This window comes from Lodderomyces beijingensis (assembly GCF_963989305.1).
Source record: "Lodderomyces beijingensis strain CBS 14171 genome assembly, chromosome: 3".
NCBI lineage: Eukaryota > Fungi > Ascomycota > Pichiomycetes > Serinales > Debaryomycetaceae > Lodderomyces > Lodderomyces beijingensis.
This window is the reverse complement of record NC_089972.1, coordinates 707,885-734,543: the sequence shown is the minus strand read 5'-3', so window position 1 is coordinate 734,543 and position 26,659 is coordinate 707,885. Positions and strand designations below refer to the sequence as shown.

Here is a 26,659-nt window from a genome sequence, read left to right as displayed (position 1 = left end):
TTCCGTTCCCCTCCTCTCTAATTGAAGTCCTTGCTTTGTAGATTCCTCGTCATAGCAGGCAAAGCAACTCTCAACCCATCCAACTCCTTCGTCATTTTAACCTGGCATCCCAAGCGACTGGTCTCCGTCAAGCCAAACGCCAAGTCCAACATGTCGTTTTCATCGTCGTCAGGCTCAGGTATCTCGTCATAGTATTCGGGGTCGACTATAATGTGGCATGTGGAACAGGCACACGAACCGCCACAGGCGCCCTCCATGTCCAAATTGTTAGCTTGCGCGATATCCAAGATGTTGTCCCCCTCTGCGACTTCGTATTTGTGCTGCTTGCCGTCCTTGGTTATGAATGTCACGTGGAGCTCTTCACCCGGTTTGGGCTTATGGAGGTGGCCGTGGCTTAGTATCGACGAGGTGTGAAGTTGATAACGATGATGAAGATGGCGATGATGATTTCGCGGGCTTAGTGCTGCGTTGGTGCGGTTTATTTGGCTCCAGCTCCTTCTGCAGATTTGCGATATGCTCCTTCTAATCATCCTTTCTCTAGCTATAACTATAGCTCTGTTTTTCCTCTCTTCCTTCCCTCTAGTGGGTGCACTTGTTCTTCTAAAGTTATTTGAAAAATAAGATGAGATTGAATCAAGATTCCGAGATTCGTGCTTAGGGACTTTTTTTTTTCCTCCTCTCTCTGCGGACAGGAACGGCTCCGCCGCCCGCGCGACAGCCTATCGATTCCACGGCATTACCAAAGATGAGTTCCGCCAGAAAACACATCAATGAAAGTTAAAAAAGGCACTATACTATATCCCAGAAAATCTAGTGGAACTTGCTATAAAGAACTAAAAGAATCAACAAGATCAACACGGCAATGATGGCGTAGCTTATAAACTTGTTAGCCACCAATCTTCTCCCCATGCTTTTCAACGTCTGCACACTCTTGTCAATGTAGGAATCCGCTTGCAACAAGGTGTTTCTAGCGCCGCTGATCTGCTCACGCTGCGAGCGCAAGTCGTTCAAGATGTTGCCACCGATCTGCTCTGTCTCCAACGCGATTCTCTGGCTGTCCTGTAATCGTTGCGACGAACGCTCGAGCGACGAGTGGTTATTTAGCAATTGCTTGCGTTGCGAGTCGGCGACACCGTCACTTGACACGGAATCTCGATACCGGTTGCCGAATAGCTCATGTTTATCCTGCGAGTCTGCCAACTGCTTGTATTTGCGCTTGATCTCGTCGACTTGCGTTTTGTACTGGCGAATCTTGGTGTTGTACGACGAGCGCTGGTTCGATGGCAACTTCTGCACTTCAATGCCCATCTGATCGAGCTCTTCTAACGCTTCATCCGTGGCGGCTTCAATGGACTTGAGGTACTGCTTGCGCTGTTCTGGATAGAAAGAAGTTGCAAGTTAGTAAGTTGGTTGCTTCTAGAGCTGCTGCGGGGGGGGGGGGGGGGCGGTATTTCCAATGTACATACCTCCATCTGCTGCTGATTCTATCTGGGAAATCTTGGTTTTAGCTTCTTGTAGAGCTAACTGGAAGTCACTCTCGTAAGCATTAAACGAGTCCGACATTGGTGCTGGTAACGAGTGTCTTTGGTACTTGGTTGGTTGGTTGGTTTGTAGGGGGTGGTGGTAACGCCCACGTATAACTTGTGGTGGGACCTAAACTGTTACCAAAATACAAAAGAGAAGGTCGTGCCCCTTTTTCACTGTGTCTGTAAATTCGCTCTATTATTTATATACTGCTACTACTATCACGCCAACCTCTTTCTTCAGCATCTAGTTTCAAATTCATCACCAGATACCTCATCTTCTTCAGTTCTCGATTTGTATTTCTTAAAAGCAGCCTTGACCTGGTCCAAAAGACTATCGTCAACTTCAAACTCGGAATCTACAGAAGCACCCGATTGTGTTCTTTGAATTTCAGTCAATTCTCGCTTCAATATTTCGTCCGTGACATTGACCCCGTGGTCTAACCCGGTCACGGTTCTGGCCAACGTAGCTCTGGTCTGAGACTCCTCTTCGTCGTTGTCGAGATCCAACGCATGCACCGTGAGATTGAGCAAGGATTTCCCGGACTTTCTTCTCACAAGCTTACCTGAAAATGGACCGGACTTGGGTATGAATTTTTGAATGTGTTCATCCGAGGCTTCAGAGTCATGGAGCAAACTCGAGCTGCCCTTCTTCTTAAGCGGCGTTCTAGGCGTTTTTGGTATCCTGCACGTGACACCGTTATCGTGGATCCACTTGGCAACCACTGCAGTCCAGCCACATTGATGAGAAGCTCCCAACCCTCTTCCAGTGTCACCGTCAAAGTACTCGTAAAATGGAACATAGTCTTTGAAGTACGGATCGGTGTTGACTAACTTGTCGTCTCCATTACAGGCTCTGTTGCCGGACTCGTCAGGCAAGAACAAGTGGATCATACGATGCTGGATCTCCTGAGCGCATTGAGCCAAGTTCAAATACTCGCCCGAGCCAACGGGACATTCAACTTTCAAATCGGGGCCATAGTACAAGTAGAACCTCTGCAATGCTTCAACAAGAAGGAAATTGGTGGGGAACCAAATGGGACCCCTCCAGTTTGAATTACCACCAAACATACCCGAGTCAGACTCGCCTGGCAAATATTCAACTTTAAAAGTCTCCCCGTTAACTTCCATCACAAATGGATGATCCTTGTGGTATTTGGACATGGACCGGATACCATAGGGGGACAAAAATTCATCTTCATTCAACATTCTGTGCAAGATGGCAACAAGTCTTTCCTTTGACACCAACGACAACAACAACCTCTCACCAACACCCCGTGCTTCCATCGAGGCAATGTTTCTTCCTGCCATATCCTTCCTATGCTCAAGGAACCAGTTGAGTCTCTTTTTAAAAGATGGATATCTATCCAACAACTCGGGCTCCAAAGTCAACGAAGCGTAAAGTGGGATCAAGCCAACTAAGGATCTCACCGGTAACGACTGCGTGTAGTGGTCTCCGTATCGAATAGCATCATAGTAGAACTGATCATTTTCGTCCCACAACGAGTTTTTCGTCGATCCTTCATCACCTTCAGCGCCTCTAAATGTCATTGCATCGGCAATAATGACAAAATGCTCAAAAAATTTAGATGCAATATTTTCATAAACTGGTCTAGTCTTTGCCAACTCCAACGCAATGTTCAACATCTGCAAGGAAAAGAAAGCCATCCATCCAGTGGAGTCAGCTTGCTCCAAACTCCCTCCAGTTGGCAAGGCCTCGGACCGGTTAAATACCCCAATGTTATCCAACCCCAAAAAGCCTCCTTCAAACACATTGTGGCCATCGGCATCTTTCCTATTGACCCACCATGCAAAGTTGAGCATCAATTTTTGAAAAACTTTTTCCAAAAAGTCGATATCCTCACGTCCATACATCTTTCTTTCAATTTTGAAGATTCTGTATGCGGACCACGCGTGCACGGGAGGATTGACATCGCTAAAGTTCCACTCATAGGCCGGGATTTGCCCATTTGGATGCATATACCATTCCCTAGTCAACAAGTCAATCTGGTTTTTGGCAAACCACGGGTCAATCATGGCAAAGGGAATGCAATGGAACGCCGTGTCCCAAGCGGCGAAAAAGGGGTACTCCCATTTATCGGGAAGTGACAAGATGTCGTCAACGTACAAATGGCTCCACTCTTTGTTTCTACCATTGGCTCTGTTTACGGGAGGTCTCATCGTGTTTGGGTCACCGTAGGCCCAATAGTTGTGAACAAAATGGTAAAATTGCTTCGACCACAAGAGACCGGCAAAGGCATATCTTTGAATCCGTCTCAACTCGTCACTAATTGGCAACGGCGACACCTTCCAGTAAAACTGGTCGGCTTCATTCTGACGCTTACTGAAAATCTGGTCCAACTTGTACTCGTCAACTTCGCTGTTTTCCTTGGTGAATTTGTACCGGATGGTCACGTAATCCCCCGGTGGAACTCCCCCATTCTCGTCAAAGACATACCACGCTGCCGCCTGGGTCCCTTCCTTGTCCGGGTTCACCGCTTCCTTGTTATCGTGAACAACCAACTCGTGGAAGGCATCCTTGGTGTACTTATTTTCATTTTTTTGGCCGTACAATTTCATAGTGTTGGTTTCATTGTCGGAAAAAATCAACTGGGGCTCGACATCGGGCGAGTCATCGGTTACGCCAGGCGAGGGAGCAAACGACAAGTACCTTTTGCCAAATTTCGAAGTTTCAACTTCAATTGTGTAATCGTCAATCTGTTTCAAGTGCGGCTTCTCTTCGTTTTGGGAGTCTTCAATACCCCAATGCCAGGTGTTTCTCAACACCAAGTTGGGCAAGATGTGCAAGGGAGCAGGCTTGTCGCTTCTATTATAGGCGGTGATTCTAAAGTACAAGTCATCGGGCGAGTCCTTGGCACTTTCAAAAACAACGTCGAAATACTCGTTATTGTCAAACAAGCCCGTGTCGGTGATCTCGTATTCCCTCTCCAACCTCGATCTTTTGCCATTTTCCTCCTTCAATTGCTCGTAGGGGAACTTGCCCTGGGGGTATTTGTACAAGTACTTCATGTACGAGTGCGACGGGGTGTTATCGAGATAGTAGTACAACTCCTTAACGTCTTCACCGTGGTTTCCCTGGTTGTTAGTCAACCCGTACAATTTCTCCTTCAAAATGTCGTCTTTCCCATTCCACAAGGCCATGGTCAAATTGACCAATTGCCTCCGGTCGGAAACACCCGCCAATCCATCCTGTGACCAACGTGATACCCGGGCATAATCTTCGAACCTGAACGAGTCCCACGCATTCCCATCGGCACTGTAATCCTCTCTCACTGTTCCCCAAGACCTCTCCGAAACATAGGGACCCCATTGTCTGTACTTGATATCTTTCAATCTCTCTTCTTCTGCTGTAAGACCAGGCATTGTGAACCAGTGGACAAAGTGGCCGATATCCTGCGAAAAAACCTAAAAAAAAGGGAAAAACTGAACTAGCCAAAGTTGAAGAATTCGGAAATCAAGCAACAGGGTTCTCTTATAAATAGTAGTAGCCAATTGTCTAAGTCTATTGAGGCAATATAAGTGGGTATACGTAGTAGCAAAGATAGCTTTTTTTTTTTTGTTCCTTGCAGAGTTTCATCATGATTCTGAGCCAAGAGGGAGAGCGAGCGAGCGAGAAAAAAACCAAACGAGGACAACAAGGGGGGGGGGGGATTATGTTGATTTCTCGTCGTAGAACTCTCCGCCCCTTTCCAGAAGTATCTCTTTTTCCCACTTACTGCTGCGCTGAGAGGTGAAATGTTCCCGGGCTTGGGCTTTTGATGTGTTAATTGAGCCTTGATTTAAAAGCCTTCTCTTTGTCTATTTACGCGAAACGTAGCGCTTGTAGCCCTGTGGTGGCGGTGTGTTGCTGGGATTTGGGGGGCCATCTGGATCCAAGTCAAATTCTTGTGTGTGCGTTTTTTTTTTTCTTGTATGATTGCTATCTATATAGACTTTACTGGGGGCCCTTTTAACACACAATAAAACTAGTCTGCAGCTCACGAGTTTGTATGTGTATGATCTAGACCAAAATGTAGAATCATCTCGTTCACGAACGTGTGGTGTTTGACGATATTGGAAAAGAGCCCAGTAGTCTCTTGTTGTTCCATCGGGGCGGTTGTCGCAAAATTTCGCAGAAATCTTTTCGCAGCCATGGACAATTTCTTTTTTCGCAGTAGAACTTACAACCGTGATCTGCCAGGTGCTGAGAAAGAAGAAAGAGAAAGACATGTGTGTGTATATATATACATTTAAAGCACGTTGTTTCGCTATTGCTGTTTATTTGTTGATCAGGTTATACTGTTTATATGTTTTTTTTTCACCTCCCGCTGTACTTCTTTTCGAAAGGTCTAACCAAGTTGTAGCCGATAAATGCAAACACAATGTTCAACTCGAATGAAATATCCCCTCCGTCGTCGCCAATGCTTCTCGCGATGACCCCTTGGTACCATGTTTGGTCCATGGACAAGACTGTGGAACAAACACCAAAGGCAAACGCAACGAGGCCCGCAATTCCCACGGGCAAAGTTTTGCGATCGTTAAAGTTTGAAAAGTCATAGCCTCGGAACCCACCTCTGTAAATAAAATGTTCAGCAAGCGAGATTCCAATGTAGATGGAAACGTTGTACCCGATGATGGAGAGGAAATTGGACATGGCCGACTCAAAGACATAGTACGCGGGAATGGCAAACCCAAGCGAGATCAAATTCCCCAAAATACACCAGGCAATACGAGGAATCTTTTGAAACTTTGACCAGACACATTGGATGGCAAGCGAAAGACTGTATCCTCCACTCAAGTTATTTTGCACCGCGGACAAGGCAAGAAGCACCACAAGGAACCTATAGCCCTTGTTATTGTTGTCACCGCATAATATCTCGTAAATCAATCCACCAAAGGAGTTTTCTTCAAATGCATCCTTGAATCTGCCTGGCTTAAGCGTGCTGGTGGTGACAGCAGCGCCCAAGATACAGGAGCCAATAGCAGGGATACTCAACCCCGAGATCATCGCCATGGAGACCTTCCACGATTTCATATTGGGGTTGAAGTATACCAAAACGTCACTGGCACTAGGCGACCAGCCAGCGGTGAACCCAAGCATAACGACAATGAACGCCAACACATTTCCGGCTTTCGTGGAGCTGTTGCCTTCGTCGGTGCCCCATTCAAATGCTTTTTCTCTAGTGAATTTGCCAATGATGACCAAGTAGACCACAAACGTGGGGATCCAAGCGTACCTCTCGTACAAATGCACGGTCCTATACCCAAACACGGAAATGACACAGACACAAAGCACGAGAATCAAGCACCCGAGCCAGGGCTTGAAATTGTGATTCACCGAGTTTAACAACTGGGCGCAGGGGATCACGTTAATGGCGTTCCAACCAATACAACTGATGACGTTGAAAAATGCAAAGATGCGTCCCATGATATTTCCCGTAAGGTAACGAGACATGATTTGCTGTCTCAAGCCGAATTTCATCCCAAACAAGCAGAATAACCCTACTGGTATACTGCCAATGATGGAGAACAACACGATAATCACCACGGTGGTGCTGAAACTCAAGCCCATGACAATACCAACGGACCCGGTGCTTAGTGCCGACACAGCCAACTGCGGAGTGAAATAGATTGTAAATGCATTGAGCAAATTATTGTCGTATTTGTCCTCGGGCTCGACTTTTTCAATACCTCTAGTCTCGGCATTTAAAAGCGTACCGATTCTGTCGATGAAATTCGTTGGCTTTCTTTTGGGAGCGCTTTGGTCTTCGTAGTCGTCGCTGTACGATGACCCCTCGCCTACCTCGACATCGGCAACGGGTGACGTCTCGTCCTTGACCTCGTACGAGTCAACAACTTGCTTCTCACCAACAGCTTTCATCGACATTGGCTGTTTTTAAATCTTCTTCTTTTTCAAAGACAACTTTTTTTTTTTTTTTTCAACAGCAGGATCATTTCGTTTTTTATATATTTCGATTCGTATATGTTGTGTTGAAGGCGAGGTGGGGGCTCCCTCCTGCCGGTCACAGGCCTCGCATTATCTCTCGCAAGCACATCTCAATTGAAACTTTTCAGATCAAGATAAGCTGAGATAACATTCTGTGCATCTTCAAATTTTTCTTTTATTTTGCAACTTCTGGAACGGCACCAAAAAAACGAGAACAAATAGAAGAAAAAAAGAAACGGCGAACGCAACCAAATATTGGAGGTTCCGCGGGAGAAGACCGACTGCAAAAATCAGGGAAAAAAGTATGAAAGTTCTAGATATTAACAAGATCGATACATGTTTTGGAAAAGAAAAACCAAAAGGACCGGTAAACTTAAATCGTACCTTCGAGGGGTTTAAACGCAACCCGCCAAGAGATGTTGGCCTTGTCGCTTAAAAAATTTGACACTGACACATTCTTGGGATTTAGCAGCAGCGGGAAGGGGAGAGTGCGTAACTTTAGTTCCTGCACGTGACATTAAGAATAACAACAGCTTATAACCAGCTGCTGGGTGATAACGAGACTCCCTGGTTCTACTCTTGTTTCTCCTGATTGGCAACTGCTTGGGCTCGAGCAGCTTCTTGTGTCGCCAATTGAGCTTTCCTTGCCATGGTTTCGCCAAAATACTTGAGCATAAACGGGAAAACAACAGTCAACACCGCCCACCACGCAATCAAGATTCCAAAGTTGCGACCAAGACTATTCTTTGAAACTTTAAAAAAAACCGTTTTGGCAGCCAGGAAACTGTTGTAGATCGGCATGGCGTATCCATACTTGTAGAAATTGTTCATCAATGCAAACGAGCCAAACGTGGGGGAAATGTTGATAATGACCCACGAAAGCAACCAGAATCCCAATAGTGGCGGATACACACTGATGGCCAACATGGCCATTATCTCGTTAAGCAAGCCCACGGCGCACATGGTCAAGAATGCAATGGCCCAATACACCAAAAACCCGGCTCGGCCGTAATTGAGGGTAAAGTCAACCTGGAAAGCCAATGAAACCAAGCCAAAGAATAGCGAGAGAACGGCAAACGTGAGGATCGAAGACAAGTAGCGGTAAATAAGGAAATGAAACTTGTTCAACCCAGATTTTGCTATTTGTTGGTGTACATCGCCAAAGAAGTTGAATGCAAAAAAGGTGATGATGATCATGTAGATGAATCCAACTTGGCCAGGTGCAACGAGGACAGTGTCGGTGAAGGGAGCACTATCGACGATGGTGAACGTCAATGGGTGGGTCAAGATGGCCATTTGTGCCGTTGAGTTGAACATGGAGACATTGGCAGCTAGCTGGGTCACCACTTGCGGCTGGTGTTGTAGCCACAACTTCTCAATGAGCAATATTCGCGGCACGATAGATTGCTGCATGTTGATGAAATCTCTGCCAGCTTGGTAATTCACCACAATCGAGTTGGCGGTGATGTTATACGAGGTGTCTCCATTGCGCAACGCGTTAACGTAGTTGTATGATGCATTGGCACGAATGTGGATCGAGGCCCAGTATTCTTGTTGCTCTACCAACCTCCAAATCAGCTCATCAACAGACTCATTGTTCTGCTGCGCGAATTGCTGAAACTGGGCCGTGTTGAAAATTCTCCAATCGCCATTCTCAATCGCGATTGGGGTCCGCAACATTGCCGTGAATGAATCTCCAAACACGGGATCGATGCCATCCACCACCAGATCATCTTCATTCACCACCAACATTTTCAAGTTCCGGTACCTGCTGCTTCTGTGGTAGAAAGAGCCCCAGTAGATCGAAAACACAGCTAGCACAAACACACATAGCGTCCCATTGATGATGAAGAAGCTTTTGACAATGCTTTTTCGATGTTGCAGAAACTCCTTGCTGAAAAAGGAGTAGTTTCGCTGGCCGCTATTAACTTCTTGTTGTTCTTCTTCTTCCGCGAGGCCGTTACTCGCAAGTTGCGCGCCCGGCAGTTGACCATCATCAGCCACTTTTTCATTTCCTGAAACAATTGACGCAACTTGTTTGCTGCTTGAGCGTCCACTGCTGTCGCTGCTTTTTCGAGTCATTTCTGAAATCTAATCCTTTCTATAAACTCCCCCCCCCAAAATTGATTATGCTGCAAGACCCAACCTTTTTTTTTTTTTTTTTTTTAAACAACAGTTGTTTGACCTTTTTTCAAGATTTCCACCATTTATATAGATTATTTTCCTCTTCATCCGAAACGTTTTTATTATATTTTTGTTAGCCAAGTCTTCTTCCTCCGCCAAAAGAAGTACATGTAAGTTCATGCCGGGTGGGTTTCAAGAGAGCTGTTGGGGTATTCCTTGAGCCGGACGCTACCACCTTTTTCTCACCTTAGTTAATATTTCCTTCGAGGCGCGGCTGCCGCGACTCGGGGCCGAGTGGATGCGGAGATAACATGCTCAGCATATGTAATTGATGAAGGAAAGAGCCTATAGCATGACAAATGGCAGGATGCAAAAGATTAGAAGGACATTTGTCATCGAGGTCAATTGGCGAGAGCAATTGCTGAAGAAGACCAAACTGGCTGTGAAATTTTAGTCGTGTTTCTCCCTTTTTTTTTTTATCATGAGTCTGCGTGGGGTTTGCTTAGAGAACTACTGGAGTTCCCAATTCCCAGCCATTTAATGGGGCATTGTTTTCGGTTGGCAAAATTTTCAGCCCTTCCCTCCTCGTTCCGAGACAAAGTCTAGAGTGTCTCAAATGTCTCGAGTTCGTAAAAAACCGCTCGCATATTTATCGATCCTACATGATCCCGTTCAGTTTCAAAAAAAATTGTTTGTTTCTATTGTATAATCTATAAGTAACCTGTTGAGCCAACGTCTTGATTGACCCAGTCTATAAAGTATCGCTAAAAAGTGTCTATGCAATGCATGTCTATAACTTTCTTTTTTTTCCCTCCCTCCCCCCCCCCAAAAAAAAAAAAAGAAAAAAACATGTTGTTATATCTTTCTTCTTGCCGGAAAGCTCCTAAACTTCAAGTTTAGTTGCTTTCTCTTCCTTCTCAGCCTGCTGTTTAGCTTGAGCGGCAGCCTGTGCCCTTCTAGCTGAGACATTCCCCGTGTAAACAATCACCACGGGAAATAAACAAGTCCACAATGCCCACCACGCAACCAAGATGCCGATATTTCTCCCCATTTCGCCCTTGTAGACGTCGAAAAACACAGTTCTCACGGCGTTGAAGCTGTTGTGGATGGGGAAGGCGTAGCCGTATCTATGGAACTTGCTCATCAAGGCAAGTGGACCAAACGTGGGCGAAATGTTGATGACGACCCAAAACAGCACCCAACATCCCAACAATGGAGGGTAAAAAGTCGTCAAGAGCATGGCCATGATTTCATTGGCAAACCCCACGGCGCATACGGTCAAAAAGGCAATTGCCCAATACACCAAAAAACCCGACTTGCCGTACGTCACGGTAAAGTCTGCTTGGAAAGCAAGTGTCACCAAGCCAAACGACAACGAGATGAAAAAGAATGTGCCAATCGAGCAAATGTAACGGTAAATAATGAAATGAGTTCTCTTTACTCCCGATTTTGCCGCAAACAGATGAACGTTCTTGTAGAAATTGAACACATAAGAAGTGAGAATGATCATGTAAATGAACCCAACTTGGCATGGCGCCACCAACACCGTCTCGGTCCATGGCGAACCATCGACTTTTAAAAACTGCATTGGCCTGCTGACGATATCCAATTTGGACTCCGAGTCAATGGCAATGTTCTTTACCAATTGTTTGGTCAATTTAGGTTGCAATTGGAGCCACATTTCCTCAATTGCATCCAACTGGGGTTCGATATACTGGTTCATATTCATGAAATCTCGCCCCGTTTCAAACCGTGTAACAACGGTGTTCTTGGTGACGTTGTAGTCGCCATTCCCCTCACTTAACGCCTGGCGATAGTTAAACGTGGCATTGGGTTTAACGTGAATTGAAGTCCAGTATATTTGACGATATACCTTGTCGGCAATCTCGGCATCGATAGAGTTTCCAGCCTCATCAGCAATGCGTTGATACTCAGATTGACTGTAAATGTGCCAGTCGCCGTGCAGTTGCGCCTCGGGAGTCTCCAACAAGGACCTCATGGCGGGACCAAAGACGGGTTCGACCCCTTCCACGACTTGCTCGTCTTCAATGACAACCAACATTTTCAAGTCCTTGTATCTCGAATTCCGGTCGTAGTAAGACCCCCAGTATATCGAAAACGTGGTGAGGATGAATACGATAAGAACCAAGTTGATGGTGCAAAATTTTAAAAAGACATTCTTCCTGTGCGGGCTCAACTTGTTGCTGAAAAACGAGTGGCCTTCGTTCTCTGTGGTCTGATGCAGCGACTGTTGAGCCGGTAACTGAGCCGGGGTATTTTGGTCATGGTGGCCCTGCGTGCCGGCAGCAAAACCGCCTGGACCTGGACGCGCATGTTCAAACTTGTCGACTTTCTCATCGTCGGTCGATGAGTTTTCCATGGTGGACGAGTCATTCTGCTCGTTGGAGCAAAAGTCAAAGTCTTGATCTTTTTTATCATCGTGCATCTGAGACATGATTTATTTTTGGTTGGTTCTACTTCTGTCTAACGGGGGACAACCTTTAAAAATGATGAACCCCTTGAAGAGAATCCCATGGGGAGTTTGATGGTTTAAATAGATAGAAGCACACATGAAAGGGGGGTTGAGACAAAGCGCAATTATTCTTTTGGCACATGCTAACCTAGAAAAATCTCCTTGAGCATGTTTTTTTTGCATTTTGCAGCATGTCTCCCTTGCTTTTCGACTCTATGATGCAAAAAACGTGGCTCTTGATCTTTTCCCACCCCGTGTATACTTCTTGTGTCATCAAAAGTCTGCCAATATGCCAAAGCTGCAAAAAAAAAAATGCTCTATTCAAGAGAGAGTGTCAGGCTGCAAAATTAATTTCTTGCTTGTGTTCCTTATTTTTCCGTAGGAACAATGCAATTACAGCTTACATAAGAAACAGAACAGTTTTAGCTGCTGCGATGGATGGCTTATCTCTGTTCAGCAAGTTAGGAAACGGTGTGAGGGGCAGTAACGGTACGGTTTGCCTTTTTCTTATCATGAAATAAATAGAGCCCACAGTTTTATATGCACAACTGATTGTAAGAGATCAGTGACATAACTCTATCGACAGGGCATTTTCCCAGAAATGCGCGGTTGTATTTTGGGGGATGTATAAATCTTCCAGCAATCCCCTGTGATGGAGCTGGAGGACTAGGCCCCGACTTGTTCATTATCCTTATCCCCCCCCTTTCGACAACCTGTAGAAAGAAGAGAAAAGTGAGGAAGGTAAGGGACGAAGCTGGAGCCGCTTTAAAACTCTATTTGTCACTTTGTCAAGTGTTCTTCTCTTGGTCCTTCTGTCACCACGCGGCTTTTCTTAGTCGCAAACCAAGCCTCGTTCAGCTTTGTTGAAAACCACCAACCGCCACAACAATAAGAAGAACCAGTGTGCTAAAACTATGGCTCTGATGAAAAAGATCTCCAGAGTATGAGAACAGCCTCCTTCGACACAATAAGATTTCATAAAATTTTCCAGGCTTTTTTTCGACTCAAGCCTGGAAAAACAACCCGGAAAGATCTGAGTCCCTGATTTTTTTTTTTTGGCTTAGCTCGACCTTGATAAGAACAGTTCTCCCTCCCTTGTTTTCCCCTCCCTTTGGTGTTAAAGTCAGTTTGTTTGCAATTGAAGTGTGTCTTGTCGGTGTCAATTATTCACCTAGTCGAGCAATAGCCAAGCGGTTAAAGGGGAGAGCGCATGGCGCGTCAAAGATTATAGGGGGTTTTTTCCCCTTTCTTTACAGGACCAAGAAAAAAAAATAAGTTTCCTTCCAAAGCGCAAGTCTGGAATGTTGTTTTTATTGGCACTATCCGTGAACTGCCACGATTTGACATCAATCTCCCCCTGTTCTTGTCAAACCACAGTTACAAATGCAACGTAGGGATTCACTTTACCCGGAACCATTTCTGCATGTTTAAAAGTTAATTTAGACACATTCCGTTACCCTCTTTGGCATGAGAGAAAAGAAGAGCCTTTGATAAATGAGGCCCATCGCTGTAACAAAGGGCGGGATTTCACTAGCTTCGGCTTTCAAAAAGTTGCAAAAGTTGCAGAGGCTGCATGAGCTCGGAGAAAAGAAAAAACGTTTTACGTGCTCATAACCTTCAATTAGTCCTTGGCATGCGAATATAGATGCTGTAAATTCTCCGGCCTTTACAAGGGAGCAATGGTACTGACCTTAAAATGAAGATGAAGCTCACGAAAGCAAAAATGTTTCTAGAAATGTTGTTTTGTTGTCGAGGCTTGATATTGCAATTTGACATCATCGAGATGGACGGGGGCAACTAGAGGCAAGTGGAGGCAAATGAGCGAAGAAGGGAGGACGAAGAAAGGGGGTGTAAATTTATTGCAAATTCGACGATAGAGTGCACATAAACTCTGGTGTAGATAAACTGGAATTGATTCCTTTGTATTTGTTGCAGCAAGTCAATCACACAGCCACATTGTAGAAGAAAATTGAAAAACAACTACAACAAAAGAGTGAGTGCTCCGGCATTTTCCTTGCGCTAGAACCATAACTGTTCAACCACTTAAAATTCTTGTGATCGACTACTACTGCTGATTATGTTGACCGTGTTGACACATTGCATACGGGAACAACTCATCAACAACAATCAACAGACGATGAAACTAAAACAAACATGATTATCCCTCAACATCGTATAGAATTGACAGAGAGCTTTATATTTTTAGGGGCAGTGTTCTTAAACAGTCTGTCAAATATACTTTCCGGAAGAACGTGTTTAGTTTTCTTTAAACAAATTCAAGACAAACAATGCTGGACGAGAAGCTGCAACCTTTAGAAATTGAGCCATTTCGATGTTTCGACAAACACTACGTATATCTGAGCCATATATGTGTATATATGTCTAGCTGATGATGCCGTGAGCTTGTCAATCGAAATCGCGCGTTTGCTAAGCCTTCTCGTCCCCAAATTCTAGGTTTATTTTTTTGTTTCTTTGACTTCGGAGGCCGTGCAAGCAGCGGCCCTACAAAAGCTAAAAAGTGTTGGTCCCTAGTTCCATGGATGAGGAAAAGATCCACATCCCGTTCTGGGGCTGGCACCAAGGAGGGAAAAGACTCGATAACATGGAACATCCTTTGAAAGCAGTTTTTTTCTTCCCCACGACGTAAGTTTCAATGTTCAAAGTCTTGACAGATATTATTTTTTTTTTCATCATGAGCACCATAAACCTTCCATGAAAGCCCTAAGCCACCACAATAGAAGACACCATCGACAATCAGAGGTTTCACTTTATCCAAAAGAAAAAAAAAAACTCTTGCTACAATTCAACTATCAAAGCCTCTTTCCCACCCCCACGGCTAGGAGCAGACTTTAAATGACTTTATAGTTGTTTTTTTTCATCCCTCCCCCTATTCCTTCTCAATTTAAGATTCAGCAAAGAAAAGTCCAATACACCTGGGATAATCATCTTCACAGGAGGATCCTTTTCTTTTTTTTTCCCTCATCTCATCCACGAATAGTGTCTTTGCTAGAGCGCAAGCAACATTCAAGCTGTCCAACGAATTCGATCCTTAGACTCAAGGTCAATAACATCAAAAGAAAGTGCCCTCATTTCATCCGAATAGATTCAAACCACCAATGCTGTTGAAGCCCCGGCACCATAGCAGTGGAGCGATTTTGCTACAAACATACATACATACAGTGGGAGGAAAAAAAGAAGAAGCCACTCAAAGTTAAGGGGTATTCATGTGCAGCACCTTTTTTTACCATTGAAAAAAAAAATTGACTAACGCATCCTGAGGTACTTTGACTCCCTTGACTGAAGCATCAAGAGATGCAAAAACGTAGATAAATTAGAATTGATTCACAACAACCTCGATTTGCCCAAATATGATTAGCTATGATATCTTGATGGAGACTATCCTGCTGTCAACTTCTACAGAGCTATACACTTTAATCTCAGTATCTAAAAATTGCGAGTCTAGCACGTGTTGCCCACACCCTAAGCGGGTATCTCAGAACCCAACCTCTAGGTATAGTTTTAGAAGTTTGATTCAAAAAATACCTCTGCGCTGTAGTGGAAGACGATACACGCTCCCATAGATCCACACGCGTTGATACGTTGCTACAGAGGCGCATAAGCTTGCTGACCGCGGAAAAAAGTAATCAAGGCATCGCAGTCATTGACATATTCGACATGAGACGTGAAATGATATAACCCGGCAAAATATTTTTAATCGTGGCTAGCATATGAGCAGCGTTTGGTGGAAGTTGACGGTGTTTAAAGCTGCGGTTCTACACTGCCCTGGTCTCACGCAACCTACCGAACGCACATCGTGGTTTCTGTTGCTATCAATTCCGTAAAACAAAAGGTATGTGTGTTTCACACTCTGAAACACAAACTTATTTCTATTTCTATATATATGTAGATGAGACTGATTATACAGATGAAGATCCAGTGAGGGCCCAAATTGGAAAAGACTACATCGGCGCAAGTTTTTCCAGCCAGCGTGGAAAATAAAGGAATGTGCCCATCGAAGTCGAAAGCTTATCGGGAATCACAACTCTATATCCAGGAAACGCACATCTCATCAGTCCAGCGCGGAGATATTCCCCAACGTCAGAATATCTGCAAGCAACTCGACACCGGTCGAATTGAGTCCATAACTTCACCCACCGGCAACCTTCTTCCTCTTTTTCTTTTTGGTTTTTTGGGATATGTATATTACACACGTCATGAGGCTATGCCGAGACACTGAAGAAGCCATCATTTGCGCGCGCGGCGAAAGAAAGAGTTTATCGTCTGTTAGGTTATTCCCGATGAAACGAACCATCACTTCAAAAAAATTGACTGTTCGTGAAACTCAGCTGGGTTTATGGGCACTTTGAGCATCGTGCCTTACTGTGGAAAGGATGCGATTGCGGGGGTTTTCTTTCATGGGACATCTCTGAAAAAAGGAGACCAATTAGATATGATACTCGTTGAGTCTTTTTGTAGATCAATGGTTAAGGAAATGAAAAAAAAAGATAGGAGCAGGTGCGCGGATTTGGTTCTAATGCCAATCTATTACTCTATATGTGATAACGTTTAATGAAATTCTAATACTGTGGTATTGGAGTTGGAGTTGGTGGTGATGTGGGTTGGAATATAGTTTCCCCCGTAAAACCTCTAAACCCCACCTTTTTCTCCAGCTGCCTTCTCCTTCTCGTGTGCAACAATTGCATCCTGTCTCGTCTTCTCGGCGGCAGCTCTGGCTCTCTGGCCCATGGTGTTTCCAAAGTAGCGCAACACAAAGGGGAACACCATCGTCAACACCGCCCACCATGCAATCAATATACCAACGTTCCGGCCCAATTGGCCCTTGTAGACATCGAAAAACACCGTCTTGACAGCTTCAAAACTGTTGTGGATGGGGATGGCGTAGCCATATCTGTAAAAGTGATCCATCAAGGCAATGGGTCCAAACGTGGGCGAGATGTTGACCACGACCCAGAACAACATCCAGCATCCCAATAAGGGAGGGTAAAACACAATCAAAAGCATGGCCACGATCTCATTGGCTAACCCCACGGCGCACATCGTCAAAAAGGCAATTGCCCAATACACCAAAAAGCCCGACTTGCCGTAGGTGACTTGAAAGTCGACTTGGAACGCCAAGGTGGCCAATCCAAAGAACAACGAAAGCACGGCAAATGTCAATATCGACGAGAGGTAACGGTAAATGACAAAGTGCAGCTTCTTGACTCCCGATTTTGCCGCAAACAGGTGAATGTCGCTGAAAAAGTTAAACACGAAAAAGGTAAGAATGATCATGTAAATGAACCCAACTTGACATGGCGCAACCAAGACGGGGTCATTGAACGGCGCTCTATCAATCATCAAAAACAGCAACGGCTCGCTTAGGATCCCAATCTTGTCAGGAGAGTCAATGGTGATATCCGCCGCGAGTTTCTTGGCCATCATCGACTGTTTCTGAAGCCACATTTTCTCAATAATCTGTATTTGTGGAACAACGTACGAGTTCATGTTCAAAAAGTCTCTTCCTGTTTCGTAGTTGCTGACTATCGTGTTGGCAGAGATGTTGTATTGGGTGTCACCTTGGCTCAATGCCTTGTGAAAGTTGTGGGTGGCATTGGGCATAATGTGAATCGAAGCCCAGTAATGCTGGTGGTGGATTTGTCTCAAAACCTCGGCTTCAACAGTGTTGCCCACCTTGTCGGCATAATGCTGGAATTCACTGTGGTTGTATATTTTCCAGTCCCCGCGCTCTTTAGCTATGGGAGTAGCCAAGATCTCCTTCAACGTGTTGCCGAAGTAGGGCTCTATTCCATCGATCGTCTGGTCGTCTTCAATAACCACCAAAAACTTCAAGTTCTTCAAATACAGCGATCTCCTATAGTAGGACCCCCAGTAGATGGAAAAACCTGCAAGAATGAAAGTACACAAAAATAAGTTGATCATCAAGAACTTCCATCCCAACGTCCTTCTGTGCTTGCTGTAGTCGCCACTAAAGAAGGAAACTCCATGTTGGGCAATCTCTTCAGTAGGGTTTAGCAGCTCGTTGCTGCTATTGTCCTGGTTGCTTGTATCGGCAAAGCGTTGGTCGTTCGACGCTGGCATCTTTACCGGTGTTCGAGCAGCAACGGCGTCCCGGACGGTTAAATCATCCTGCGGCGTGTCGCTTCTAGAAGACATATCTGATTCGTTGTATGACGATTTAGTGCATTCACCAGCTTGAGACATGAACTAGAAACCCCTTTGAATGTTTAGGGGGGGAAAGGGGGTTTTTGTTTTGGGGGTTTGGTTTTCGTTTAGTTTGGTTGGTTAGAACGAAGGAATTAAACGAAACCGAAGCTGTCAGAATTGGTGGAAAGCCAAGGCTTCTTTATATGAGCCGAGCTCTAGCTATCCATTAACCCACAGTTTCCATCGCCCATTAGCTTAACCCGTTTTGCATCCAGAAAGGAAAAAAAAAATTTCATTAATTTCACGAACTTGTCAATTGAAGAAAGTGGGTTACCAGAAGCGGCTGTTCTTGACGCTAGTCTTAGCCGGATTTTTCTTTTATATATTCTATACACCTCTAATGATGATTGCATTCCGAATTGCTTTGCAAACCCTGTTCCTTTTTTTTTTTTGCAATTCCTCTTTTTGTTTTTTTGTTTATCCTCCCCCATCTCCATCGGTTATACACCCTGTTCAAGACACTCGTGTCCCTTGATATGCATTGCAGAAAAAAAGCCATAGGTTGTAACTACGGTCTCTTTGCTAGTTGAAAGTTGCAAGTGCAAGTAGGTTCCAGAGAAAATTTGCAAGGTTTTCTTTTTTATCCACCTATTGTTCTTGATATTGCGCTTAATTGAACGGCCTGCTACTAGCTCATTCCCTTGCAAATAAAAATCGGATGAAAAAACAACAAAACACTATAGCTAAGAACTAGGCTGACTAAAAGGGATTTCAAACCCGATAAAATGGTGAAGCGTGGGCCAGCTCTCTGCCTCTCTCTCTGTACTGCTCCACTGCACGCGCATCGGCACGCTCTTTAAGCACCGGCCCGTTCGAATGCGGTGTGCGCTTAAATCCGCCGGCGGCCGCGGAAAATACGGAGATAATACGTCCGTGCCTGCCCCCCAACCAACCACTCCCGAAAAGCGCAAAAAGACTAATGATAGAAAAAGAGACTCTCGGCACGTGACTGCAACCGGTCCTCTCTGTGATGTCTCTACAAGAGCCCGCTGTGTGCATTTTTCAGCCAGTTTCATGGCCACACACACAGATCAGGCTAGTCAAAAGAGCGACAACCCAAGAGGGCCGTTCGAGATTACGGAGAAAGACACACTGTCCCGTGACTACGAGTAACTCTTACCCTTCCTCTTTCCCCTCGTCAGCCATTCTCATGATTCTACGTCGCACCTCAACCGAGGATCATGGTATCATGATTTGGCGTGCTCTTTAAAGACAACAACGATCAGACTTGAGATTCGGTTGGAGGATAATAACTCTCAAATACTGCATTGAGGAAGCGACTACTTTTTATCTGTCTTCTTGTTCTTGTTGTGGTTGTTGGAACGAGTGTGCTGCCAAAGTATAGACGCGTCAAGAACAAGACGCGTTATTGCTGAGTTTTGTAAGCCGGTCCAGTGTCGTGTGTACGCTTTTGCAGTGTCGCGTATTTTCACGACACTAGTGTCTTTTTTTCAAAAGCGACGAGAATTGAAGTGAAGCGAAAAAAAAAGGACAAGGCACACTTCCTTCTCAGTAGACAGATTCATACTTCACCATTTAACTATTCAATTGATTCAATCAATCTCAGCCCATCCGCTTATCAATCAATCAATCATAGATTTCAAAAGAGATTCACTCAAAGAACACATCGTGACGGTTTTTTCAACTGCTTTACTTTCATTTCATCTTGTATTACTACCATTTTGTTTCTTCTTTTTCTTTTTTTTTTTTTCTGTTACCATTGATCAATTTCCCACCCCCACATATTCTCCTTCAAATAAGCTTGACGGACGCTCTTAAGATTTTTTTCGCAGTCAATTATTCTAAACAGGGAGATATTCAGCCACGAGTGATTGAGCTCGTTCATTTGTATCAGTTGAGCCAAGTCCCCTTATTATTGTTATCCGGCATTTGCATTCATTCATAAGTATATATATATATTCCTGGAATGTCCACTAAGGCTGCAACTACGACGAGTCAAACGCTAACTACGGCCCCAACTTCAAATGGCAAGAGTGTGAATCTGGTGAACAACAATACCACAGCAAACGCTACCACCACGGCGACCACTTCCAGCGTTGCACCAGCTTTGCAGGCGCAGAAAGGCAAGTCGGGAAAACGACTAGAGTTGGAGAAACTCATTCGAGATTTCCAAAGTAAGCTAGGGAAGAATTGGGAAAAGTACCATGAAACGCTAAGCCTATTTCTTGTGGGTAAATTATCCCGAGCGGAGTTGGTCTCGACTATCACTCCGCTTCTCAAGGAGCATAATTTATTCCAATACCACAACAAGCTATTGATGCTCAACTTTGCCAATTCGTTGAAGGACAGCGGACCTCTCGAATTCAACAATGAGTTTGCATCTTTTTGGAACAAGAAACTCTCCAAATCAACAAAGAATGTCAAGAGCAGCCAATATGAGAAATTCAAGCAAAACATCATGGGACTACCCATCAAGGAGCGGAGAAGAATCAAGAATATCATGCGAGACAGCGGGAAAAGAAACAAGTTGAACGCGGGCATCACTTTAACGAGACACACGTTGCTACCCAAGATACCCATGATTCAAGACAAGGAACAGCAACAGTTGCAAGTCAACAATTTGGTGCAGTGGCAACAGGACGTTTTGAACGGGATGAACACCCCCATTGCCACCGAGAGTTTCGAGATCCCTGACGCCGACAACTTGACAAAGATCATGCTCATGATTATGAGAGAACATGGCTTAACCGGTGGCCTCAACCCTGGCGTGTTGGAAGTTTTACTTTTGGGGTTGAAGTCGCACATGAAAAACATTGTGGAAACGGCAATTGATGTTGCAAAGTACCGAGAGAACAAATATACTAATAACGACTTTGTCTCGTATCAGAATCAACTCAATGGCAATGGCAACAGTGTGAGAAACGGGAGTGGCTCGAAAAATGACAGCAGCCCGAGAAAGAGGAAATTGGATGAAGAAGAAGAAGAAGAGGGAGAAAAAGAAGAGGCAAAAGAAGAGGGAGGAGGAGGAAATGGTGTGGTTCCTGGAAAACCCAAAGGTAGCAAGGATATTATATTATCAGTTGAAGATCTTTACGACATGTTTGAAATGTTTCCACATATTATTGAACCCGGTGGCCCAAAGCTTCGATTGGCAAACGTCTTGCTTGAAAATGACGATTGCCATCGCAGCAAAGATGACCTTGAGTACACATTACCGCCGAAACCGACAAGTTTGTTACTGCTTGCGAATAATGATGGTAAGAAAGTAGCGACAAGTGGCCCATTGAGCCGGATTCCAACGGGCGTGGGTAACAGCGCAACTACAAACAATGTCAATACCAATGTCAATGTCAATACCAATGCCAATGCCAATGCCACCGCAGCTACAGTGTCGGCAGCTACTTCCAACACAAGTGACAATGCAGCTGCCAAATTAGAGAATGGCGCCGCGCGATCTGCATCGGTAGTAGATCCATTACAGCCCATGCCCACGGCCCAACAACAGCCCACAGCAGCACCACAACAGCCAATGTCGAGGCCCCAAGCGCACCCAATGCCAAGACACGACGCGCACATTGGCTCAACTGATGAGTTGAAGTGGGTATTGCATGATTTGATATCTACAATGTAGAAAACCCCTTCACCCCTCTCTTCCCCACCATGGATGTTAGTTATAACTTTAATGAATTCTTTTTTTTTTTTTTTCGATGCATTTGTATCTATAACCTAAACAATTTTGTCTTTTTCTATTTGGTTTCCCACTTTTTTATACATGCAATAGAAGTAGAGCTGAGTGATTTGAGTACGTTGCTCATTTCCCTATCAGTGGGCTTGGATAGTATGAGCATTTTGGACTTGACGAGCATCCATACTATTAGCGTGGAGAGACTATTATTTTTTGGCAACTCTGTTGGCGTTAAGGAATTAACGGTTTTCAATATTTCCAATTGTGATCGACTTGAAACGGCGCATATGTCCAACACCAAAAGCTTTGATTCAAACTTGACCTGTTCTTTGACTCCACTAGCAACGATGAAATGGACGACGGGTTCATCTGTGTGTGGCTCAGATATATTTTGGCTCACTTGGTCCAAACTTAATGCATCAATATCAACCCCGCAGTTGTGAAGAAACTCACCTGGCCCTAAAGAATCAATAATCTTGTCCAACGTTCCACTCTGATATCCAAGCTTTATATCCCAATTTTGCATCTTTGAATCTCGAAACCCACGTAATTCGTTTATTGCTCTTTTGGCAATGACGTTTCCCGGAAGAGACTGGCTTATGATGGACACGTTAGTTCCACGCATGACCCCCGTCATTAAATGGGTAAACTCGTCCATTACAAAGGACATGGGGGTGTCTGGTGCAAACACCTTGCTGAAATAACGGGACTCCTCGATGTGTCCCACATCGGGTGAAACAAATGCATAGACTCGAATCTTCTGCTGATAGTCCATTATCGAGTTTTCTAAGATCCGTCGATGTTCATCGTGTCTTTTGATTTTGCAGGCCATTTCGTCGTATGTTGCTTTGACCTTGTCGAATTCAGCTTGCTCTCGTTGTGATTCTTGCAACTTGTTCTCCAATGCAGCTTGCACCTCGTTGAGCTCCGACGCCAAGTTTTTGCGAAGTTGATGGAAATTGCTTAATTTTTCCTCCGTTATTCTAATCAATTTTTTCTTCTCATCGACTTCAATCCGTGCCAAGTTCAACATATCTTGAGCTTCTTTGTTTCCATTCGCAGCTCGTTCATGCTCCTTTTGTTTCAAGTCCAAACGCGATTGTGATTCTCGCACTTGAAACTTTAGTTCTTCTAGCTTTTGGCCAGACTCCATCAGAATTCGATCAGCTTGCTCCTTGTACTTTACTTCATTCGCCATTTCCTGTGTTTTCACTTTTTCGCAAACTGCCCTGCTCTCCTGTTTCAAATCTTCAATCTGGCGATTCAAGGCACCAAAATCAAATTTCTTTGCTTCGTCCAATTCTTGAAGCATTTCAAACTCCAACTCCCTAAACTGATTGTCCAACTTGATGCGATTTTGCTCCAATTTAATATCAATCATATGTTCTTCGTACTCGACATTTTTGACAATGGTTTCCTCCATATCTTTAAACTTGAGCTCAGCATCGCGCATTTCATCCTGTATGATATCAACCTTGTGCACATAGTTGCGATAAATCCGACGTAGCTTCTGAAGCTCGTCATTGAGCATGTCAATTTCCCGCTGTTTTTCTTGGTGCCGTTCACATAATGCCAAATAACTATCGTTTAAAGCAGTGCTCGAGTGGCTCCGCAAGTGCGTTCCTTGGCTTGGAAGCAGCGACCGGCGCGGCAAACCTGGGGCGCTACTTGCCGTCGATGATGCTTTCTTGGATAGACGATCTTGTAGCAGGAGGATCCTCTGGTGGTAGTCTCGAGTAGCAGGTGGATGCAAAAAGTGTTGGTTGGCGGTGGCGGTGGCAGAGTCATTCACCAACAGCGACGCCTTTGTTGTTGACTTTGTTGTTGAGCCAGGTTTTGGCAATCTAGATTCAAAAAAATTGTTATCATCGAGAGATTTGGCTGGCGCCGTGGTTGCTGTTGCAAGTGAATCTAGCCGCCTTTTTGGTGGTGGTGGTGGTGTAGACGTGTACGGCATGTTGATGTCTGCCTCTTCGAGTGGCCTTTTGGTGCGCAGAGTAGACGACTTCATTTCCTTCTCCTTTAAAGAGTAAATCGATGAGTCTTTTCTTTACTGCGGATCTGGCGTTGAAGATCTCTCAACTGTCAGATTGAGAGGCTTGTAAGACGATTCTGCTACACTTTGTAAACGCCAAAGAAGATCAAGAGATGTTTGTATCGTAAACACTATTGGTAGCACATTGTTTTTGAAATTTCAGCCGAGGTGGATGCCAAAAGAGTCGATGTTCAATTCATATCAGTTCATTTCAGTTCAGTTCGTTTCAATACAATACAGTTTACTTTTTTCAATTCTATTTAAATCTCACCTCAAGCCGATTTTACTCTTGGTGTGCTTTTTTCTCGACATCGTGTTGGGTGTCAACTAACAATCCCTTACTTAAAGCCCAGATAAACCTAAATGCAATCCAGTGAGATTCATCCCACAACAACGTGATGTACCTGTTCCTCAAGGTTTCCAACATGAACCTGCTCAAGACCTTTGCGTAGTCCTTGACATTGGTGTAGCTGTACATTATGCTTGGTGCACATGCTGTACTAACCAACAGCCACACGAAGAACCAGATAATCACTGTCCACAAGTAACCTGGTCTAGCCACGGGATTGACAGACTTCAAGTCTATCAAAGTGCGTCGTATGGCGCTGATGTAGCCAAAAATTATAATGAGGTTCGAGACACCGAATAAAAGTGCTATTACCCCGCTGTAATTGTCAATCGCAAAGTGTTTTGCTACTCGTTGGACAAAACTCAACCCGTCAAACCCATCTGCTCCTAGTATTCCCCGCACCACATTGTAGGTTCTATTGTTTATACTGAGGAATTGCTCATCTGATTTAAAGTCAAAGTAGCGAGACACAAAGGATGGAACCACCGTTAATAAGATAACAAAGACGATTTTCTTTACATTGTCGTCTCCAGTTTTTAGTCCATAGCCCATGAGAAACAACATTGTAAACACCTGGTCAATGAAGAAGACCGTATTCTCTGCATAGGGCAAGATCCTCGAGTTGAATACAGCAAACAAGGCCGTGGTTGCAAAAACACCAACCTTACATAGCTGGAACCAAGTGACTGCCGTAAAAAGCACGGGTCTCTTCAGCTTTGTGAAATAGAAGAGCTGCATCACCACAACTGAAACCACAATATTGATGATGCAATACCAAATGTCATCGTATTTCTCAAAATAGCCTGGCTCTGGAACCTCGACTTTGTACTCATACGACCCATTCTTTGGAGCATAAACACACCAAAGACCCGAAAAGTCCACATCGTAGCTCAAATTTTGTTTTAAAACGTCACTAAAAGCAAAAACCGTTTCCAATTTGGGGAAAGTAAACTCTCCAAACTGATAATAGTCTTCCAACTTAGCATCCGTGGTGAGGAAATCAAAATTGGGCAAGCCAGGTATCAGGTTTCTGTGCAAGTAGTTAAATAAGATTATAGGCAACGGCTCCTGGCCCAAGGTTCTTGTGATTTTGATACTTGTTGGTGCTTTCAATCCCAAGCAAGCGGTATTTTGATTTGCATCTAAAAAGAACTCTCTAGCGTCACACAATGAAGCCAATGCCAACACTTGGAAGATTTTTCTGATTGACATTGATCTTCTATTTCTTTTCCGAGGTAGTTGGCGTCTGGGGAGAGGAACTGATTCCAGTCTTTGAAGATTGCATATCTATTTCGAGGTCATTTCTCGACGGTTTGATGGTCAGTCGTGCTTCGTGTTGCACGTGACCATGTCATATGGTAGCGACCAATTTCTACAGCCGCCTTACAGTTACGCGGCTGCAGAAATTCTACCCCCTAACTTCACCCCGCAAGTATCACACGCCGTTATAGCAGCAACAATCGGATCTTGGAGGTATGATATTCACAAGAAGCAAACTCAAGCCGCCACGATGTGAAGGTGAAGTTGAAGGTGAACGACATGCTTCAATTAGCAAGAAGACCTGAAATCGCTACTTTTTTTTTTTTTTAACTTTTTTCGTAAAATAGGATCTGTCATCGTTTAGCTAGTTGCATTGGAATAGCCTTTTTGCATTACAATTTGGCCCTAGATTTTTACGCAAATTTTTGGTCGAATTGTCGATTTTTCTTTTCGAATAAAGCCCTGGTCAATGTTTCCGCTGCAGGTTGATTCAAATACCTTCATTGAGACCCTCTATCTTCACGGTTTGAAATGGTTTTAGGGATTTGCCGAAGTTTCCGAATGTTTTTCTTTCAGATCCGACAATGAGCAAGTGGAGATGAAGCTGCTCTTGTGAAGAGGGGAAGTTGCGGGACCCTGGAAGTTGCGGGACCCTGGAAGGGACCGAGGACCGGCCACTGCTCTCTGGATGAGGAGGGCGAGGCTGCTTTCTACCCAAGCACAGAGGACTTGTACAGCAACATCGACTCTATTCCGCAAACTTGGAGTGGTTTTTCAGTAATTGTAGCGTGAAGACCCAGTTTCCAAGCGTCAGGTCACATTTTTTTTCTTTCACTTTTCGAATTTCACTCTGCTTGAGTTAGTAGGTTTCCTTCTTCGTTTCCAGCTCCATGATCCCCTACTTTGGACCGTCTGGACTGGGTTGTTTACCCCGGGTGTTTGAAGTGTTTGTTGCACGAGGCAGAATTCCCAATCACCGGAATATTAGGTAATCAATTACCAATCAATGCCATCAAGCGATTAATCAACGGGGCACTGCGACATGCAATTACACCCAAGTCCCATACGTAAACCAGG

General features: G+C 44.5%; 10 protein-coding genes across 10 annotated transcripts; 1 reads left to right on the top strand and 9 right to left on the bottom strand. All coding sequences in view use genetic code 12, as the record gives it.

Annotated features, from left to right (window-relative positions):
• Positions 1-17: 17 nt before the first annotated feature.
• LODBEIA_P23960 (uncharacterized protein) lies at positions 18-530 on the bottom strand (the record flags this gene model as incomplete). The annotated part of the gene is made up of 1 exon (XM_066972390.1): positions 18-530. One exon carries the CDS (start codon positions 528-530, stop codon positions 18-20), a length of 513 nt encoding a protein of 170 aa, XP_066829334.1.
• Positions 531-810: 280 nt separating this feature from the next.
• LODBEIA_P23950 (uncharacterized protein) lies at positions 811-1,563 on the bottom strand (the record flags this gene model as incomplete). The annotated part of the gene is made up of 2 exons (XM_066972389.1): positions 811-1,376; positions 1,467-1,563. The coding sequence occupies 2 exons, from the start codon at positions 1,561-1,563 to the stop codon at positions 811-813; spliced, it is 663 nt and encodes a 220-aa protein (XP_066829333.1).
• A 200-nt stretch (positions 1,564-1,763) lies between these two features.
• Positions 1,764-4,907, bottom strand: LODBEIA_P23940 (uncharacterized protein; the record flags this gene model as incomplete). Its single annotated transcript, XM_066972388.1, has 1 exon — positions 1,764-4,907. The coding sequence occupies one exon, from the start codon at positions 4,905-4,907 to the stop codon at positions 1,764-1,766; it is 3,144 nt and encodes a 1,047-aa protein (XP_066829332.1).
• A 934-nt stretch (positions 4,908-5,841) lies between these two features.
• LODBEIA_P23930 (uncharacterized protein) lies at positions 5,842-7,410 on the bottom strand (the record flags this gene model as incomplete). The annotated part of the gene is made up of 1 exon (XM_066972387.1): positions 5,842-7,410. One exon carries the CDS (start codon positions 7,408-7,410, stop codon positions 5,842-5,844), a length of 1,569 nt encoding a protein of 522 aa, XP_066829331.1.
• Positions 7,411-8,043: 633 nt separating this feature from the next.
• Positions 8,044-9,552, bottom strand: LODBEIA_P23920 (uncharacterized protein; the record flags this gene model as incomplete). The annotated part of the gene is made up of 1 exon (XM_066972386.1): positions 8,044-9,552. One exon carries the CDS (start codon positions 9,550-9,552, stop codon positions 8,044-8,046), a length of 1,509 nt encoding a protein of 502 aa, XP_066829330.1.
• A 925-nt stretch (positions 9,553-10,477) lies between these two features.
• Positions 10,478-12,049, bottom strand: LODBEIA_P23910 (uncharacterized protein; the record flags this gene model as incomplete). The annotated part of the gene is made up of 1 exon (XM_066972385.1): positions 10,478-12,049. The coding sequence occupies one exon, from the start codon at positions 12,047-12,049 to the stop codon at positions 10,478-10,480; it is 1,572 nt and encodes a 523-aa protein (XP_066829329.1).
• A 4,665-nt stretch (positions 12,050-16,714) lies between these two features.
• On the bottom strand, positions 16,715-18,289 carry LODBEIA_P23900 (uncharacterized protein; the record flags this gene model as incomplete). The annotated part of the gene is made up of 1 exon (XM_066972384.1): positions 16,715-18,289. One exon carries the CDS (start codon positions 18,287-18,289, stop codon positions 16,715-16,717), a length of 1,575 nt encoding a protein of 524 aa, XP_066829328.1.
• A 1,930-nt stretch (positions 18,290-20,219) lies between these two features.
• Positions 20,220-21,884, top strand: LODBEIA_P23890 (uncharacterized protein; the record flags this gene model as incomplete). The annotated part of the gene is made up of 1 exon (XM_066972382.1): positions 20,220-21,884. The coding sequence occupies one exon, from the start codon at positions 20,220-20,222 to the stop codon at positions 21,882-21,884; it is 1,665 nt and encodes a 554-aa protein (XP_066829327.1).
• Positions 21,885-21,999: 115 nt separating this feature from the next.
• LODBEIA_P23880 (uncharacterized protein) lies at positions 22,000-23,949 on the bottom strand (the record flags this gene model as incomplete). The annotated part of the gene is made up of 1 exon (XM_066972381.1): positions 22,000-23,949. The coding sequence occupies one exon, from the start codon at positions 23,947-23,949 to the stop codon at positions 22,000-22,002; it is 1,950 nt and encodes a 649-aa protein (XP_066829326.1).
• Positions 23,950-24,256: 307 nt separating this feature from the next.
• LODBEIA_P23870 (uncharacterized protein) lies at positions 24,257-25,534 on the bottom strand (the record flags this gene model as incomplete). Its single annotated transcript, XM_066972380.1, has 1 exon — positions 24,257-25,534. The coding sequence occupies one exon, from the start codon at positions 25,532-25,534 to the stop codon at positions 24,257-24,259; it is 1,278 nt and encodes a 425-aa protein (XP_066829325.1).
• Between the last annotated feature and the right edge of the window lie 1,125 nt (positions 25,535-26,659).